Source organism: Thamnophis elegans, chromosome 3 (assembly GCF_009769535.1).
Source record: "Thamnophis elegans isolate rThaEle1 chromosome 3, rThaEle1.pri, whole genome shotgun sequence".
In the NCBI taxonomy this organism is placed as follows: domain Eukaryota; kingdom Metazoa; phylum Chordata; class Lepidosauria; order Squamata; family Colubridae; genus Thamnophis; species Thamnophis elegans.
Window position 1 is genome coordinate 83,369,680 of NC_045543.1, and position 18,153 is coordinate 83,387,832.

Here is an 18,153-nt window from a genome sequence, read left to right on the forward strand (position 1 = left end):
GAACAGTCATTAAATGACCTGTCATTATGTGAAGACTGCCTGTATGTGGGTGTGACAAGAAAGTTGGATCACCAGGTATAAACATTCTGCAAGAAAAGGTATGAAGTTTACCAAATATATATGTCAATTCTGGTATTTGGATTAGATTACTCTGTTGTAAAGTTTTTAATTTCAAGGCATTCCCACCCCTCACCCCCCAAAGTTAAAGAACCAAGCAAATGTCCTTAAAATATCATTAAAAGAGTAGAGTCAATATTTTGGGCTCTTATAACTAGTCAAACCTGATACAATTTAAGTTGTTTAAGTCTGAAAGATGTTAGGGCTCTACTCCCAAATATGCAAGTGTATGATCATATCAAATGACCACTGGGATTTTTGTCTGAAGACAAGCTTTCAATAATATATGATTATATATTATCGGGTTAATTTAGCTCCAATAAATGTTTAAAACTACTCAATCTCCCCTTCCTTACAAAGGCTAATAGCTATAATTAAACCAGATGGCTTTGGTAGTATACCTATATGATCAGTTCGATGATGTATTAACTAACATTAGGCTAAACTTTTCATCTGCTAATTGTTACCAAACTCTTGTTAAAAACATAGCCATGGGAACTACTTTAATAACTGGCAATATTTGATGTTTTACTAGTACATCCCTTAAGAAGAGACTGAAAAGCACTTCTTTAGGACACAGAAAACTGAAATTTTATCCTGAGTTAATATCCCAAAGTCCCGTTATTTTTTTAATAGCTAGGAGGAAATGTAACATATTTTATAGCATTTATACAGTACTGAAAATCACAACTGCATACTCTCATTTTTACTTTTTTAAAAAGGAATCCTGATTAATTACCATTTCAGCCAAAACCATTGAGCTTTCAGAAATGTTCCCAAAGGAGACAGCAACTCTGCAATTTTATTCTCATATCTGGCTATGAAAAAGTCCCAACAGATGAAAAAAATGGCGAGGAGAGTGAGGATGAAGAGCGCTAAGGCTCTGTGAAAATTCAAGATGCAGGCGGCAATCACCACTGCCAGATAAGCTGTAATGGAGAAAAAGCAAGATCATGTCAGCTGCCCACACTGCATACCCCATATCTCCATCTCCTGTGTGGAAATGTTGAGCTTGGCTGTGGTCGTAAGTCACGGAATACCTATATGCTCCCTGCTGGAAGAGGGAGGGGCAAGATGCAAATTATTATGTTTTACCCAAGCAGACATAACAGCGGTTAATGAAACTGATATGGTGACTACTTAATCTTACTTTTGCCTTGGGAAAATTATAATTGCTACAGGAAGCTAAGCACAACTAGGTCAAAGCAATTTTGATATCACCACCTATTCCAAGACAGAGTCAGTTATTTCAATGCAATCTAATTATTTGAATCAACAAAAAACAAAAAAACCATCAAAGAAGTAAATAATAAAAGTGCAAAGATTTCACTCAATAGTAATAGCGGGAGAGAGTATTAAAAGAAGAGATGGTCCCTCAGATCTTATCCACCTGTCCCTCAAATCACAAGTAAAGATGCCCTCATGACATTACCATTGTCTCATTCCCATCCCATAGCAGAGACGTTTGTCTAATTTTTCCAGTTTTAAAATAATGTTTCCCTTCTTTTCTTAATATTTGTCATGGAAGCTTTACAGAGAGAGATTCAAAGTTGAAACAAGAAGGTGTCTCTTGATCTTGGAAGTCTTCTAATTCAATTCTTTGTCCGAGGTAAGAATCTCCATAATATCCAGGCAAAAAATGCTGCCCAAACTTTGCTTGGAAACCTCTAATGAGTATCCTTGTCTCCAGGAGACAAGTTCTTCCACAGTAACTCTTTGTAACTTGTCTAACCCTGTCCCACCACATGCTTAGGAGAACAAACATTATTTTATCTGCTAGCAAGTGATGATCAATGGGAAGAGAAACCAAAGCAGAGGAATCTATCAATCACTTTTCTTAATATGTCATCTATCTATCTATCTATCTATCTATCTATCTATCTATCTATCTATCTATCATCTATCTATCTATCTATCTATCTATCTATCTATCTGGAATCTATCAACCACTTTTCTTAATATGTCATGAGTGTGTGTGTGTGTGTGTGTGTGTCCCAGCTTTTGCCAACCTAACAGTTCGAAAGCATGTAAAATGCAAGCAAGCAAATACCGGGGAAGGAGGGTTCGCTTCATCACAGAGATCCCTTCTTCCGGCCCCACTAGTTCCACTCCAGGGCCAGATGGCAAGAACTGTCAGGGCCCTGGTCTCAGGTTGTTGTTGCTAAATGCAAGGTCTGTGGTTCACAAAGCTCCCCTTGTCCGGGATCTAATTTTAGATGAGGGGGCAGACCTGGCATGTATTACTGAAACCTGGCTGGGCCCGGAGGGAGGAGTCCCCCTCACTGAAATGTGCCCAGAAGGATTTCAGGTGCTTCATCAGCCGCGACCCCAGAGAAGGGGTGGGGGAGTGGCTGTCATCGTTCGAAGGTCTTTAGTTCCTCATAGGATCCCTGCTCCGGAGCTTGTCGGGTGTGAGTCCCTGTTGATGAAGTTGGACCTTGGTGGTCAAGTGGGTTTGTTGCTAACATACCTACCTCCCAACAGCGTTGCAACAGCCCTCCCCTCGCTCCTCGAGTCAGTAGCCGAGTTGGCGGTAGAGTTTCCCAGGCTTATGGTTCTGGGGGATTTCAACCTGCCTACACTTGGCGAACGCTCTGACGGGGCACAGGAGTTCATGGCTTCCATGACAGCCATGGACTTGACCCAAGTAATTCGGGGTTCGACTCATTCAGCAGGTCACACGCTTGACCTCGTATTCCTTTCGGAGCAGTGGAGATGTGATCTAGAGTTGAAGGGCATTAAAACCTTGCCCTTGTCATGGTCTGATCACTTCCTACTGAGGCTCGACTTTCAGACACCAATCCCCCACTGTAGGGAGGGGGAACCGATTAGGTGGTTCCGCCCCAGGCGCCTGATGGACCCTATGGGATTTCAGACGGCGCTTGGGGAAATACCTGACACTATCGTCCACAATCCGGTGGAGTCCTTAGTCGCTGCCTGGAATGCAGCGGTGGCGGGGGCTCTAAACTGGATTGCGCCTTTGCGACCTCTCCGAGGCAGCGGATCCAGGAGGGCCCCTTGGTTCACCGAGGAACTCCGGGAGATGAAGCGCCAAAAGAGACGCCTAGAGCGCCGCTGGAGGGCCAGTAAATCTGAGTCAGACCGAGCACTGATGAGAGCCTTTATCATAGCCTATCTTGTGGCAATACGGGCGGCGAAATGTTCACATTTTGCCGCCCTTATTGCATCCGCTGAATCGCGCCCAGCCACCTTGTTTAGAATAACCCGCTCCCTCTTGAAAGGGAGGGATGTGGATGACCCTTTACAAGGTAGAGCTGAGGAATTTGTTCAGTATTTAACGGATAAAGTCGCTCGGATTCGGACAGAGCTGGACTCCAATTGCACGGTACCAGCCGAGGTACCGGGGGAAGGTCTTGAGCATACTTTATGGATTTAGTTTCAACTTGCTTCTCCTGAGGAAGTGGACATGGCCATGGGAGCGGTGAGTGCCTCCACTTGTATACTGGACCCGTGCCCCTCCTGGCTGGTCTCGACCAGCAGAGAGGTGACACGCGGCTGGATCCAGATGATAGTTAACACCTCTCTCCGGGAGGGAATCTTCCCGCCCCTCCTAAAGGATGCGGTGATGAGACCCCTCCTGAAGAAACCATCTCTGGACCCAGCCATTTTGAGCAACTATCATCCAGTCTCCAACCTTCCCTTCGTTGGGAAGGTTGTTGAGAAAGTGGTGGCCTCTCAACTCTGACGGTCCTTGGATGAAACCGATTATCTAGATTCCTATCAGTCGGGTTTCAGGCCTGGTTACAGCATGGAAACTGCTTTGGTCGCGCTGATCGATGATCTCTGGCGAGCCAGGGATAGGGGTCACCCCTCTATCCTTGTGCTCCTTGACCTCTCAGCGGCCTTCGATACCATCGACCATGGTATCCTTCTGCAACGGATGCGAGAGGTGGGAGTGGGAGGCACCGTCCTCTGGTGGTTCTCCTCCTACCTCTTGGGCAGGTCGCAGTCGGTGTTGGTCGGAGGGCAGAGGTCGACCCTAAGGCCCCTCAATTATGGGGTGCCGCAGGGTTTGGTCCTGTCCCCCCTCCTATTTAACATCTACATGAAGCCACTGGGTGAGATCATACGCCGGCACGGGATTAAATACCACCAATACGTGGACGATACGCAGCTGTATCTGTCCATCCCGTGCCAACTCAGCGAAGCAGTAGAAGTGATGTGCGAGTGCCTGGAGGCTGTTAGGATCTGGATGGGAGCAAACCAGTTGGCACTCAATCCAGACAAGACCGAGTGGCTTCTGATGTTCCCTCCCAAAGATTGTCCAACTATTCCATCTCTCAGGCTGGGGGGTGAAATTATACGCCCCTCAGAGAGGGTTCGCAATTTGGGAGTCCCCCTGGATCCCCAGCTGACTTTAGAACACCATCTGTCGGCTGTGACCAGGGGGACCTTTGCCCAGGTTTGCCTGGTGCACCAATTGCGACCCTACCTGGATCGGGAGGCTCTTCAGACAGTCACTCACGCCCTTGTGACCTCAAGACTGGATTATTGTAACACACTCTACATGGGGCTGCCCTTGAAGAGTGTTCGAAGACTTCAGTTAGTCCAGAATGCAGCCGCGCGAGCGATTGTGGGTGCACCTAGGTACACCCACGTCTCACCTATCCTCCGCAAGCTGCACTGGCTACCCATTAGTCTCCGAATCCGCTTCAAGGTGCTGGTCGCTACCTATAAAGCCCTACATGGCATCGGACCTGGGCACCTGAGAGACCGCCTCCTGCCGATTACCTCCCTCAGACCGATAAGATCTCACAGGTTAGGTCTCCTCCGGATTCCATCTGCCAGCCAATGTTGGCTGGCGACTCCCCGGGGGAGAGCCTTCTCTGTTGCAGCTCCAGCCCTCTGGAATGACCTCCCCGTGGAGATCCGGACCCTTACTACCCTCCTGGCCTTCCGCAAAGCCACCAAGTCCTGGCTGCTCCAGCAGGCCGGGGGGCTTGTGAAACACCCAGCCCCATGGAAATTGTGAATGTTGCACCTTTTTTTAAAGTGTTGTCTTGTCTATTTATCCCCTTTCTCTTGTCTGTTGTGAGCCGCCCGGAGTCCTCCGGGAATGGGCGTCATACAAGACAAATAAAATGAAAATGAAATGAATGAAGCAATTTCAACCAAACTTGGTACACAGATGACCTTCTTTCTGGAAACAAATACTGTGAGGGTAAGGCACCCCTAAAACCCCTTGTGGGGTGTTCTGTTAAGATACAGCCTGTTGTGCCTTAAAATGGTTTCTACTGTACTGCCATAAAATGACTTCTATGTAGTGGAGTTGCCATTGTAATGGCTTCCCAGTACTCCACAATGGGTCTCCCTCTGGTAAGGAGGAAAATCCAACATTAGAAATTATGTTTGGTCCAGACATTTCCCCCCTATAAATAAATACCCGGGCAACAGCGGGTTATCAGCTAGTTAAAACTATAAGAAGAGTACAGCTTTTTGAGCTCCATTCCAGAGACAACATAAGGCTCAGCAGTCAGGACAGTACAATTTATGCAGCCTTACTTTTCTATTAACATAAGACTGGAGGTAAGCACATTAACATTGGCTGTATATTCAGGTAGTCAGGTTGTAATTCATTTAAGAACTTGAACACTAACATATTAAATTGTCCCAAGAAGCAATTTGTTGAACAGAACTTTCAAAATAGCCACTGCATAATTCCAATATCTGTTCTACTGTTCTACTCCTTAGCGGACATGTTTTACATAAATTAGAGCTTACAGGCTTTTTGCAAAGATAGCCTTATGGCAGGAGAAGATTGCAGTAATTAGACTGGAATATAACCAAGAGATGGATTTTATTTTATGCTATTAGTCTCACACTTATAGACCCCAAATTCTACATAAAATTGCTATTTTTCAGAATGTATAATACATACCTGTAATTAGTATTCCATAAATTATGTATTGTATTGTAGTTTTATGTTGCCTGCAAAATTGAAGGACCATATCATATTTCCTTGCAAGTTTCCTAGAAGGATAAATAAATAAACAGGATAATTTAAAAACAGACTATTTTGTAGTGTAAGTAGATAAGTATGCATTATCCAACATATTATAATTAAAATGAACAGTACATGTTAATTATACAAGAATTTAAGATTGTTTTCACATGTCTTCCTCATGTCAATAAAGATTTTTACAATCATGTTTAAAGGAGCAAACTATAGTAATTTTATTTTAGATATCATATGAAGCCAAATAGCAAACAATCCTCATGATAGCAATAGCACTGAGACTTATTAGTGGTATATACCACTTCACAGTGTTTTACGGTCCTCTCTAAGCATTTTACAGAGTTATGGATCCCAACAATCTGGGTCCTCAGTTTACCAACCCCAGAAGAATGGAAGGCTGAGTCAACCCTGTGCAGGTCAGAACTGAATTCCTAGCAGTGAATTAGCCTGTAGTACTGCAGTATCTGTAGTATCTTAGTGACATGTGTGAAGCAAGCCTAAGATTCAATGTGATGTGATTAGACTTTGTGTAGTAGTTGGAAATCAAGGAGACCCAGGTTCTAGTGCATCCTTGGCTACCTAAGTGAGTAAGTTTTGGGCCAATTTAATTAATTAATTAATCTCATCTCCAGGTGAATCTAGGTGGCTTACAAAGTTAAAAGCAATCAACAACACACACACACACACACACACACACACACACACACACCACACACACACATATATATATATATATATATATATATATATATATATATATATATATATATATATATATATATAATGAAACCATACGTTATGGTAAAAATGTGGGGCGAGTGGGAACAAGGTGTGCAGGGGATGTGATGGGATCTGATTTTAGTCCATCAACTACCTCCAGGGTGACACTCCCCCACTGGGGCCACAAGCCAAGTGGCAGAATCAGGTTTTCAGAAGGTCAGGAGGATAGGAGGAGATTTTACCCTGGAGGGATTAGATGTTCTAAAAGGTATCTCTTAATCCAAACTACCCCAAAAGGCTGTTGCTATGGGAAAAGAATAGGGGAGAGAATCTTATGTAAGACAACTTGAGTTCTTAGAAGAAAAATGGGATATGATTTCAATAATAATTAAATGCCAATAAGTTAGAACAGGGGTCTATAGCAGGGGTCTCCAACCTTGGCAACTTTAAGACTTGTGAACTTTAACTCCCACACTCTGGGAGTTGAATTCCACAAGTGTTAAAGTTGCCAAGTTTGGAGACCCCTGCTCTTTTATTAGAAAAGGAGCGAAGTATGACAGAGTGACCTGAAGAGCAAGTCTTTGCTATTTATGTATTGAAAAGAACCCTGTAACCAAAAACTGAACTCAGTGTTTCTGAATGCACTAAAATTTCACTTGATGGAGAAATTAATTGGTGGAGAATTCCAAATGAAATTATTACCCCTTGCACCCAAGATTCTTATTTTCTTCTGATTCAGGTTGGCTTCCATGTGGCTCGCTGTCAATATCAATGTTTGTCTCATGCTAGGACAAAATAAAGCAAAATGGGTTATTAATCCTCTGTTTTTATTTCCTTGATTCTCTTTCAAAGGCCAGGTACAAAGAAAACTCTCCTTCTAGTTCTCAGTGACTCTCAAGCTGTCTGTTCTTTATTAACCAACTAACATTACCTCAGTTATCTTAATAATCTTTAAGTATGTTTAATTGAAAGGGTGGGGTATTGTTACCCAAAGCTTATAACTTTACTTCCCCATGCCATAATCATATTCTGGCTTCTTCCCAGTTCCCAAAACTGCTTATTTAAAACACCTGTGGCATGAACACTACCAGCCAGAGTAAACCACAGTGTATTAAATCAGCACACAAAGCCAACATAAACAAAACTTATCATGACTGAGTGCGACCTATGAACCTACCCATTTTCCTCTTACCTCATCATGTGGAAGGGAGTTACTTCTTTCTAAGTTCCTGTTTCGTAATGCAGTACCGCTTGTCTTTGAAATATCAGTATCTTCCTGCAAGGCACAACAGTTGAAGATGACATGACTTGAGATGAATAGACTTTAGTTAGCACATGGGACAACAGGGGTGATGTTCATCCTGCTGCCCACTAGGTAGATCAATCCAATAAAGAAAATTCCACCTGCAGGTTACAAATACTTTTCCTGAGACTGCCTGTAATACCAAAATCTTGCAAATCTGATTGAGCTCATCTTCCTTATCATTTAGCGAATTAGGCAGGCATCTTTGCCTGAGCCATTTCTGAATGTTATCTCATTGTCCTGGACTTTAGATTTTTTTCATCCCCTGGAAACTGTAGAGAAATGCATAATAAGGGAAAAGGTAAAGGTTCTTCTTGCACATTTGTGCTAGTTGTTCCCGACTCTAGGCGGCGGTGCTCATCTCCGTTTTAAAGCCGAAGAGCCAGCGCTGTCCTAAGACATCTCTGTGGTCATGTGACCGCCATGACTAAATGCTGAAGGGGCACGGAATGCTGTTACCTTCCCACCAAAGGTGGTTCCTATTTTTTCTATTTGCATTTTACGTGCTTTCAAACTGTTAGGTTGGCAAAAGCTGGGACAAATAACAGGAGCTCACTCACTTACACAGCACTAGGGATTTGAACCACCAAACTGCCAACCTTTCTGATTGACAAGCTCAGTGTCTTAGTCATTGAGTCATATAATAATTATGGACCAGGGTGAACCACCTGCAACCCACAACTGGTTTGGGGCCTTGGTAGTAGATTCTTTGGAATTTTAGAAGTGGAATTGGAAATACCTTGCCTTCCAGAATCTTCCTTCTCCATTCCCACCCTTTATTTCTTCCCTAAAGAATCCAACATTTGATCCAAAAGATGATCTCACGCAGGTCAAACTGGTGGCTCATGGGGCCGGATACGTCACATGCAGGCCACACCCACCCAGGCTCCGCAAAGGCAAAGAAGTCGTGATATGTCATGATCCGGCCCACAGTGCGTACAACTTTGACATCTGTGATTAGGGGTTGACATTTGGCCATTTTGCCACTGAATATTTGTAATGGGATCTTGGGGTGCTATGAGGATTGTAGGGTGCTTCTTCCACTTTAAGATGTGTTGGGAGCTTCTGCTAAAACTGGAGGCCACATGCTGCTTTTTAGCTGACCTCTACTGACTACAAATGGTCCCATTGGCATTTTAAAATTTTAAAAAAGGATGGCTTTTAAGCTTAATAAATTATTTAGCTAAATCCAAAGAGGCACATTTTAAAGCTATTAAAAGCCACATTTTTTTGTATCTGTATTAAATAGAATCAAGTATCTTTATGTAAGAGTATTAAAATGTGAGAAATCTTGTGGACTGTAAATTTATCTTCCATCTGATAATGATAGTCCTTTGTTAAACTTACTTCTCAAACAACAAATGGACAAATTTAAATCTTAGTAATATAATAAGGAGAACCAGTTTGGTGTAGTGGTTAAAGTAAAAGGTCAGAAATGAAGAAACCATGAGTTCTAGTCAGAGGTGGGTTTCACATAATTTTACCACCAGTTCACTATGCACCAAAAATGTGATCATGTGCACCTTCCACGAATGCACACTTCTCTGCATGTGCTTTGCTTGCCTGTGTGGCTTGCACTCTGTTCTGACCTAGGCTTCCTGAGAAAGCAGAAATCACAATCTTAGTCCCAAAAACCAACTTTTATTTAAACGGCTGTGAATTATAGTCATTCCCAGGCCACAAAGCTTCACAAACAGTCTGTGAAGATTCCAACAGATGTCCGCTTGAGTTGCCACAGTCTTTCAGGGGCACGTTGATAAACACCCACCTTATCTCCCTTAGAATGCTGCCAGAGATCTAATTGCCAAACGCAGAGCAAGGCCAAACTTAGCACAGAGTCAAACAGAACTTTTCAAAGTGTGAACCGACCAGATGAACTAATTGCTTCCTGCAAAAGCTCACATCCCATTTGTCTTATGGGAGGGGCCAATCCAAGCCTTACTTCCGAGTCGACCCTATTACTCTGTTTTCTTAATTGTTCTTGCCTTTTGGCATCTCTGCGCATGCACACCCTGGGAACAGGCTCCTGCTGTTCTTCTGCCTTACTGATGTCAGACTTTGAAGGCTTCTGAGGCAGCACATAACTACCAGATGGCCTTGGCCCCATCTCTGCTTCCAATGTAGAACCCTCATCAGAACCTTCCCCTGACTCCAGGACTGGGCCATATTCCTCCCCAAACTCCTCACTGTCTGACTCTGCTGCCAGCTCCATAGGCTGCCGGTGTATCACAACGCACACTTGCAGGAAGCTTAGAAAACATGGCTAAATAGGATGTCATAGAGCCATGGCAGGTGGGCAGGTCCACCTGAAGGTCGCCACTACCGGTTCGCCTGAACCGATCCAAACTGGCTGAATACCACCATTCGTTCCAGCCCTGTCTTATGAACCCATCTATATGACTTTGGGCCAATTATTCACTCTCAGTCTCAGTCAAATATTTAACTTCTTGATATACATATATTATTTAAGCATTGAGGGAAATCCAGATTCAAATGTCTGCAAAGGCATGAAGGTTTTTGAGTGTCCTTGGCAGAGTTGGGTTCCTACTAGTTCGCACCTATTCGGTAGAACCGGTTTGTCAAATCTACCGAACCGGTTAGAAGAGGTTCCACCAGTGGACCCGGAAAGCAGGCCACACCTACAGAAGAGGTTCCAAAAATTTTGAAACCCACCACTGGTCCTTGGATATGATTATTCTACACTATCACGCTCATATTTATAAAACTCAGTGCCTCTGTGAAAGGTAAGGATGACTACTGCGTTTGTGGTGCAATCAGAACATTGCGTGTGTTGAAGTTGTTTTAACGCAAACCAAAGATGCCTTTTAAAAAATAAGTTTACATCATATTCTTATGCATGCCAGTGCTGTGTGTGAGGTAACTTAAGGTGGTTCTGACAAGTGTCGTCGGCATCTTCATATCCGGTCACATGGGTGGCAAGCCACTCCCATCCGGTCACATGAGCGACAAGCCACTCCCACAAAGGAGGCCACACCCACAGAGTAGGTTCAAACAATTTTTGAAACCCACCACTGGTCCTTGGATACTCATGCAACTCATTTCAGGGAGGATAATGTGAAGACAAAATGCAGGAGATACATAAATAGAGATCTAAACACACACAAACACAAATTCTGCTTCCTGAAGGAATAGAAGAAAGAGGCAAAGCCTCTTTCAATTCCTTAATTCCATAAAGTTTTCATTTTGTTCGTTTAAACAACACCTGTTGTCTGCCTGTCCTGATTCTGCCAAATAAGAGGTCAAACTGTAAGCGCTGCACTTTTACTCACCTGTTCAATATGCCACAAACTTTAAGATGCAATTGCACCCTCCAAACTTCAGCCGTGCAACTATAAAATGCAGGAACTGTATTTTTGCAAGGCGCATAAATTATTCTCCTTACTTTCTTCCTCTGGCATTTTCTCCTCTGAGGTACCGTAATTTGCTAAAGGTAAGTAAGAAAAACCCTTGTTTGGTTCCTCCAGTAGCTGGTTTCGCAACAAAGATGCAAGCTCTTAGGTTTTTGTTGTAAAAGAGTTTCTTTTTCCTTTTTTTAAAAAAAGCTTCCTACAAGTGAAAGACTTCCTACAAATCTTGCAGAGGAAAGAGGTGAAATTGGACATCTTGCAAAAGAGATTGCAAAGAGCGTTTTCCTCTTGCATTCTGAGGAAAATTCTGCTGCTTCCTCATGATCTTTTCTACTTTCTTATCCTCATCTGACCTTACTGAGCAGAATGGGAGGAGATTTTTTTTTTGTTAATAGATGGTTTGTTCCCATTATCCCATCAAAGTTTTGTTTGCCACAAAAGTGCCTCTTAGAAAATCGTAAGAGTTTTATTCCAATCTTGTGCTCGCGTTAGTAAATACTTTTTTTAAAGCATTCTCTCTTAGTTAAAAGTTATGACATGAGGGCTGAAGACTCATATCTAGTTTGCTGTGTTGTTGGTTATTTGATTTAAGTGATATATGCATATGTGAGTGCTTTCTATAATAGCTTTATCTTAAAGTTAGGTTCTACATTTGGAAACAGGTCAATTAGGCAGAGAATGATGTATCCCACCTGGGTACCATCCAAGGGTGCTATAGAAATTGCACTGTGGTGTAATGGTTAGAGAAATGGAATGAGGTCAGGTTAAGTAATCATTTCACTGTGGACCTCTCAGTTTACCTTTAGGCATATTTCAACAGGGTTGTGAAGATAAAATGAGGGTCATCCTATTAGACGCTGCTTTAAAAAAAGAATAACTATAGCTGGACCAGGATGCCATGATATCAGCCGCTCATAGCAAGAGCAAGAGTGGTGAGCAAGAGCAATAATTATAGCACTTATATACAAATGTCAGCATATTGCTCCTAACAATCTGGGTTCTCATTTACCAATCTCGGAAGGATGGAAGGCTGAGTCAACTGTGATCCCTGTCAGGGCCGTGGGCAGAGTTAGCTTGCAATACTGCATTCTAACCACTGCACCACCAGGGCTCTTTACCATGACTCATACTTTTGATTACCTCTGTCTGGTTGCAGGGTATTCTGTGTTGGGCTACCTAAAGCTGAAATCATCTTTAAATACATTTACAGCACAGAAAAGGAATATATCAGAACATGGAGGAACCTAAGGATGACATACATTTTACTCAAAATACTAAAAAAAGAAGAAAATGAATATATCAAGCAACATCTTGCCACGTACAACATCATCCTATTAATCATCTAAGGAGGGCCCATCAAAAACATGTTCCTTGTGAAAGCACCTTCTCTTTGCAACAGACTCTCCCTGAGTGTGACCTCAACCCTGCTGCTATTTCATAAACAAATACAGCCTGCTCTTTCAACAAGATTTTCCTCCCAAGGAAACCTCCCAATCTTGCTTTTGGGGTATTGTAGGCTGGCTCAGTTTATAAATATTGCTAAAGAGCACTTGTGCACAGCTTTAGTGCATGCACTTTTGGCAAAAACGGGGCCTTAATGGGATGCCGTAGAGCCAGGGCAGGTGGATGTGCCCCTCGCAATTGCCTCCACTATGGGTTTGGGTGAACCGGTCCAAACTGGTAGAATACCACCTCTGCCAGGGGCTGTTAATATGATATTTTGACCACGAGAAAACAGCTAAGTGCCACTGGATGATTGATATAGATTGAGAAATCTTTTACTTATTTTTTAGAATAAATAAATAAATTGGAAGACATTTATATTTGTGTTCTTTGTTTTAAGTTTAATGATTAATCTATGCGTCTCTGAAAATCAAAGAAATTAACTTGGTGCCAAAAGGATATGGGAGATCTAAGGAAAACATTTTCCCTTACTTCAGAGTAAAGGTTCTATCAAGCTGGGATGCTAACCTATTATTTTTCTTCTTTTTAACGAGCATGATTTAAATTGAAGCATAATATGGGTATCTTTGCTTCTCTCCCCCCCCACTTTCTTATGATGGGGTTATTTCAGTCTTCTCCCATCTGGCCTCATCTCTTCCAGATATTGTGAAATAAAACAGCCAGAATTCTAGCTGATTGGAATTGCAGTCGAAACATTTAGGAAGTATCCTAACTCCAAACTCTTACTAGATGTAGGAACCAGTCAGGCTGGGAGTGAAGAGTGGGGAGTGGGGGGGGGAGGCAATTTAGATTTGAATGAGATTTCAGGAGAAAACTTCCTTCCTAAATGCACTTGTTCCCATCAAAATCTGAGCCTCTTGATTTTCTACAAGTTGTTTAAAAATTAATTTTGACATATATTCTAGTTAATTCATCAGGCTATACTTTAGGAGTATTTTCAAATCACAATTATTTTACAATTTCAATAGTGTCTAGTGTGCGCTACTTTTTCTTTCTTTCCATTGACAAAAAAAGTTAAAAAATATTTGAAGTTATTCTAAGAAATGGTAAGTATAAACTGGGTTTTGAATCAAACTTTTTTTTTTGGTTAAAATAATGATATATAAGAAAATATTGGCATGGAGATACATAGTGTGAGAGCTTCCCAAGATTTAACTGCAAGTTGCTACAGATAATTAAGTAACAATTATAAAGTACTGACAGCCACTTAGAAAGCAATCATGTATAAAGTGAGGACCTATAGGTTCATTGTAGCCAAAGAAAATTTCTCTGCATATGGTACATGGGTGGGAACGTGCATGTGCCAATTTTTCACACTCAGGACAATAGTTGGTCTTAAGAAACCCCTGAGAGCTTCTGCCCCAAATCAAGTATCAGTTTGCTAAAACTGTGAATGAACCTTTACACCTGCAAGCTACAGTGCTGACTACGATGGCCCTTCTAGAGCTGCTAATAATTTTGAGAAGCATTCATACAACTTGAATATTCATTTAAAATCACACATAGATTGATTAAATCTATCAAGATCGAGTTGAGATTAAATGTTGAGACTGAACACTGATCTTTATGGATGCACTAAGAATGCATTTTAAAGAGGAAAAATTAACACAGAGAAGGACTTTCTCATAAAGGTTGCCTTTCTGTTGGAGGAAAAACCAAGGATTGGGTGCATGTGTGAATTAATTCAAAAAGTTGAACTGTTGTGGGTTATAAAGTACTATATAAAATAACAGAGCATTTTATAACCCATAGCAGCCAGCTTTTGACAACTCAAGTCTGAAATTTATAGAGTAAAAAAAAAAAGTTGAGCTAGTATATCTGAGTTGCAAAACTCCAGGTAACCATTAGATGGTAGCAAATATAGATACAAATATTTAACTGAAATTCCTATGTAGGTTTCCCCCCAACTGTGTGTATGTTGTAGATATGCTAAATCTAAAATAATGTCCTCAGCTATGACAGTGTGCCTTCAAAGTAAGGAAGACTGTTTTTTTTTAACCTATTGGAGTTATTTAATCAATCAGACTCTCCCATTCAGGTGTCATCCAAATGTGATGAGCTGCAACTCAAAGAATTCTTTTGATTGTGCTATTTGGGAAATTTGGGGTGTTGTAATCTTAACCAACCTGGAAAGTGCCAGGTTGAGGAAGTTACACTACTTCCTCAACCTCACTATTCCTCACTATTTTAGATGTAAATATTTTCTGTCCCTACGGGTACTATTGTAGGAAATACTAATTAGTGTTGATAACATTGCTGCAATGGCACATGATGCTTAAATATGCAATTACACATAAATACGTGTTGCAAAACAATCGCGCTGTGCAACAAACACTGCTACCACAATCATTACAATCTGTGCAATGTGATCTAGACTGGCAGTCTGATCCCCCAAATAGGTTAAATAAGTTCAGAATGTATCTAAAAGTTGTACTTGCAACTAATTCAATTCCCAAGTCAAACAGGTGTAGGATTAATTTGTTCTACTGATATAATAATCCAGGAAGGCGGAAAAAAACAAACAGTAAATGGCAAATCTCTTCACAATGGCGTAATTGTATCCAGTCTTTGAGAAAAGAGAAAACTTGCACTGACAGGGTTTTTCTTAGCAACTTTATTTGTTATTACGGTAAATAATAGTTGCTTGTTAAGAAACAGGTGACCGTATGCTTCCCAGAAACTGTGTTAACATATTTAAACTCTTTCTAGAACCACCACAACAACAAAAACATTTTAGACTTACCTCAAATCCTGGATTCTTGTAGCTATTGGAAGAAGTACGGTTAACCGTGGACATAGCTGTAGACTTAATCCCACAAAAGTATTTAAAGAAACAGACACCTTTCCTGCTGGCAGAGCTGTAACTAGGGTCCTACCCAGTCAGCAGCAACATCCAGTTAAGCTGGGTGTTCTCTCTTGATGTTTATCTGACTCACACCGACAGTCCTTACACTAAGATCATTGCTCCACTTTCCTGTGTCTCTCTGAGCAGTCATTCTCCAACTCAAAACTGTAAAACTCCAAGCTTGTGAAATTTGACAGATGACGATTAACACTTACCTATGAGCATCAAGAGCTTGTGGAACAATGAAACCACCCATTCTACAATTTGGGGAGGCAGCCCACATTTCTACACATTGTTATAAATGAATGTGAAAGGATATTGTTTCATAATGATTTAAGAACTTCTGAAAGAACTGTAGACTTGGATTTATGTCTGGGAGTGTCCTGGGGAAGAAATAGGCAGAACGTAGATCTAGAGCTTTGCAGAGCTAGGTAATGATTCATGACCAAGAATGGTAGCATGGTTTGATAGTGTACTTCAATGTAGTAAACTACAGTGTTACAATGTAGTTTATTCAATTTTGATTTAGCATGTTGTTTGTACCCAGCATGATGTGTAAACCTATTTATGGCTGAATGTAACAAATCAATATGGCTTAATAAAAAACATGATGTAAAATCTCACCAAAGGTGGGTTCCTACCGGTTCGGATTGGTTCGGTCTGGTCCGGCCGAATAGGTAGTAACTTGGCCAGCCATGCCCCTGAACCGGTACTAACTGCAGGGGCGCCATCTTGATTTTTGGTTCTATGCATGAGCAGAACAATCTTCATTACATTTTTTTCCCCTTTTCTAATGTTGTGCGCATGCACAGAACTTTTTAGGTGCAAATGCAGTAATGCCGGCAGCAACCCACCCCTGAATCTCACCTATCTTGAATTGTTAACTATATTCTTAGCCTCTGTTCAATTCTAATATTTAGAGCAAATTTAGAACAAATTTACACTTCTCATATATCAGTCAGCACAATTCTATGTATGCTCAGGTTCATGCATGTTCAGGACAAGTAAAGAAATAAGGATTAATGAAAATAAGGCATAAACATAAACATATTTTCCCCCTTCCTAGTGTTTTGGTGTCGGACCTGGGTACTTGAGAGACCGCCTCCTGCCAATTATCTCCCTACAACCAATTATATCCCACAGATTAGGCCTCCTCCAAATTCCATCAGCTAGCCAATGTCGACTGTCGGCCCCTCGGGGGAGGGGCTTCTCTGTGGCTGCTCCGGCCCTTTGGAACAATCTTCCCGTGGAGATTCGGACCCTCACCACCCTTCTGGCTTTCCGCAAAGCCGTGAAGACCTGGCTATTCCGGCAGGCCTGGGGCTGATGAGTTCCCAGCCCCACTTGAATTGCTGTGACTGTTGTGTTGTTTTTAATCTGTTTTGTGTATCTTGTTTCTGTCTTGTTTGTTTTTTGTATTTTCCCCTTCCCCACTTGTTTGTTAGCGCCCTGAGTCCCTCGGGAATAGGGCGGCATACAAGTATAATAAACATCCAAACATCCAACATTTTCCCACAAATGGAATGTCTGCATTCCCACCCTCAGAATCAATCAAGTATAAAGTGACCAGATTTTCAGATTGATAAAGAGGGACACCATTGACCGGGGGGGGGGGGGGGAGGGGGCTTGATTAAAATTTTAATTTTTTTGTCAAAAGGTCACCCCAGGACACTGAAACCAGCATAAATACGAATCTGTTGCCAAACAAAATTTTGATCCCGTGACCATGAGGATGCTGCAACGGTCGCTAAGTGTGAAAAATGGTTGCAACGGTCGCTAGGTGTGAAAAATGGTCATCAGTCACTTTTTTCAATGCCATTGTAACTTTGGTCACTAAATGTTTTCCCCGAGACACCTCACTTCTTCCTTCATTCCTCTTGCTTATCTACCTTCACCTTATCCGTATTCTGCTCTTTCCCTCTCTTCCTTCCTTTCTCCTTCCATCCTCTCTTCTTTCCTCACTCACTCCCTTCCTCCTTTTCTCTTCCTTCCTCCTTCCATTCTTTCAGCTTCATTTCTTTTGCCTATCTACCTTCTCTGTCTTTCTGCTCTTTCCATTTCTCTCTTCCTCTTCGCTTCTGTTCCTTCCTCCTTCCCTCCTTTCCTATTTCTTCCTTCTTCCTTCGTTCTGCCTATCTACCTTCACCTTCTCTGTCTTTCTGCTCTTTCACTGTCTTCCCCTTTCCTCCCTCCCTCCCTTCTTTCCTTTCTAGTTCCATCTTTTCTTCTTTCCTCTCTCCCTCCCTTTTTCTTTTTTCCTTCCTTCCTCCTTCCTCTTGCCTATCAACTTCATCCTCTATGTCTTTCTGCTCTTTCCTTCTCTTCCCCTTTTCTTCCTACCTCCTTCCCTCTTTTCTCC

General features: G+C 41.9%; 1 protein-coding gene and 1 long non-coding RNA gene across 2 annotated transcripts in view; both read right to left on the reverse strand.

Moving 5' to 3' along the window:
* Positions 1 to 6,286, reverse strand: part of SLC28A3 (solute carrier family 28 member 3) — a 36,399-nt gene extending 30,113 nt beyond the window's left edge. The window contains exons 1-3 of the mRNA XM_032213845.1: positions 6,228 to 6,286; positions 6,017 to 6,108; positions 857 to 1,046 (exon numbers count right to left, since the gene is read on the reverse strand). Of these exons, the coding sequence (XP_032069736.1) occupies positions 857 to 1,046; positions 6,017 to 6,108; positions 6,228 to 6,286 (341 nt within the window). The remainder of the gene's footprint in view (positions 1 to 856; positions 1,047 to 6,016; positions 6,109 to 6,227) is intronic.
* Positions 6,287 to 7,515: 1,229 nt separating this feature from the next.
* Positions 7,516 to 15,751, reverse strand: LOC116505847. Its single transcript, XR_004254979.1, has 3 exons — positions 15,693 to 15,751; positions 8,007 to 8,090; positions 7,516 to 7,599 (listed from the first exon to the last, which is right to left on the reverse strand). It is a non-coding gene; the product is annotated as an uncharacterized LOC116505847 (long non-coding RNA).
* Between the last annotated feature and the right edge of the window lie 2,402 nt (positions 15,752 to 18,153).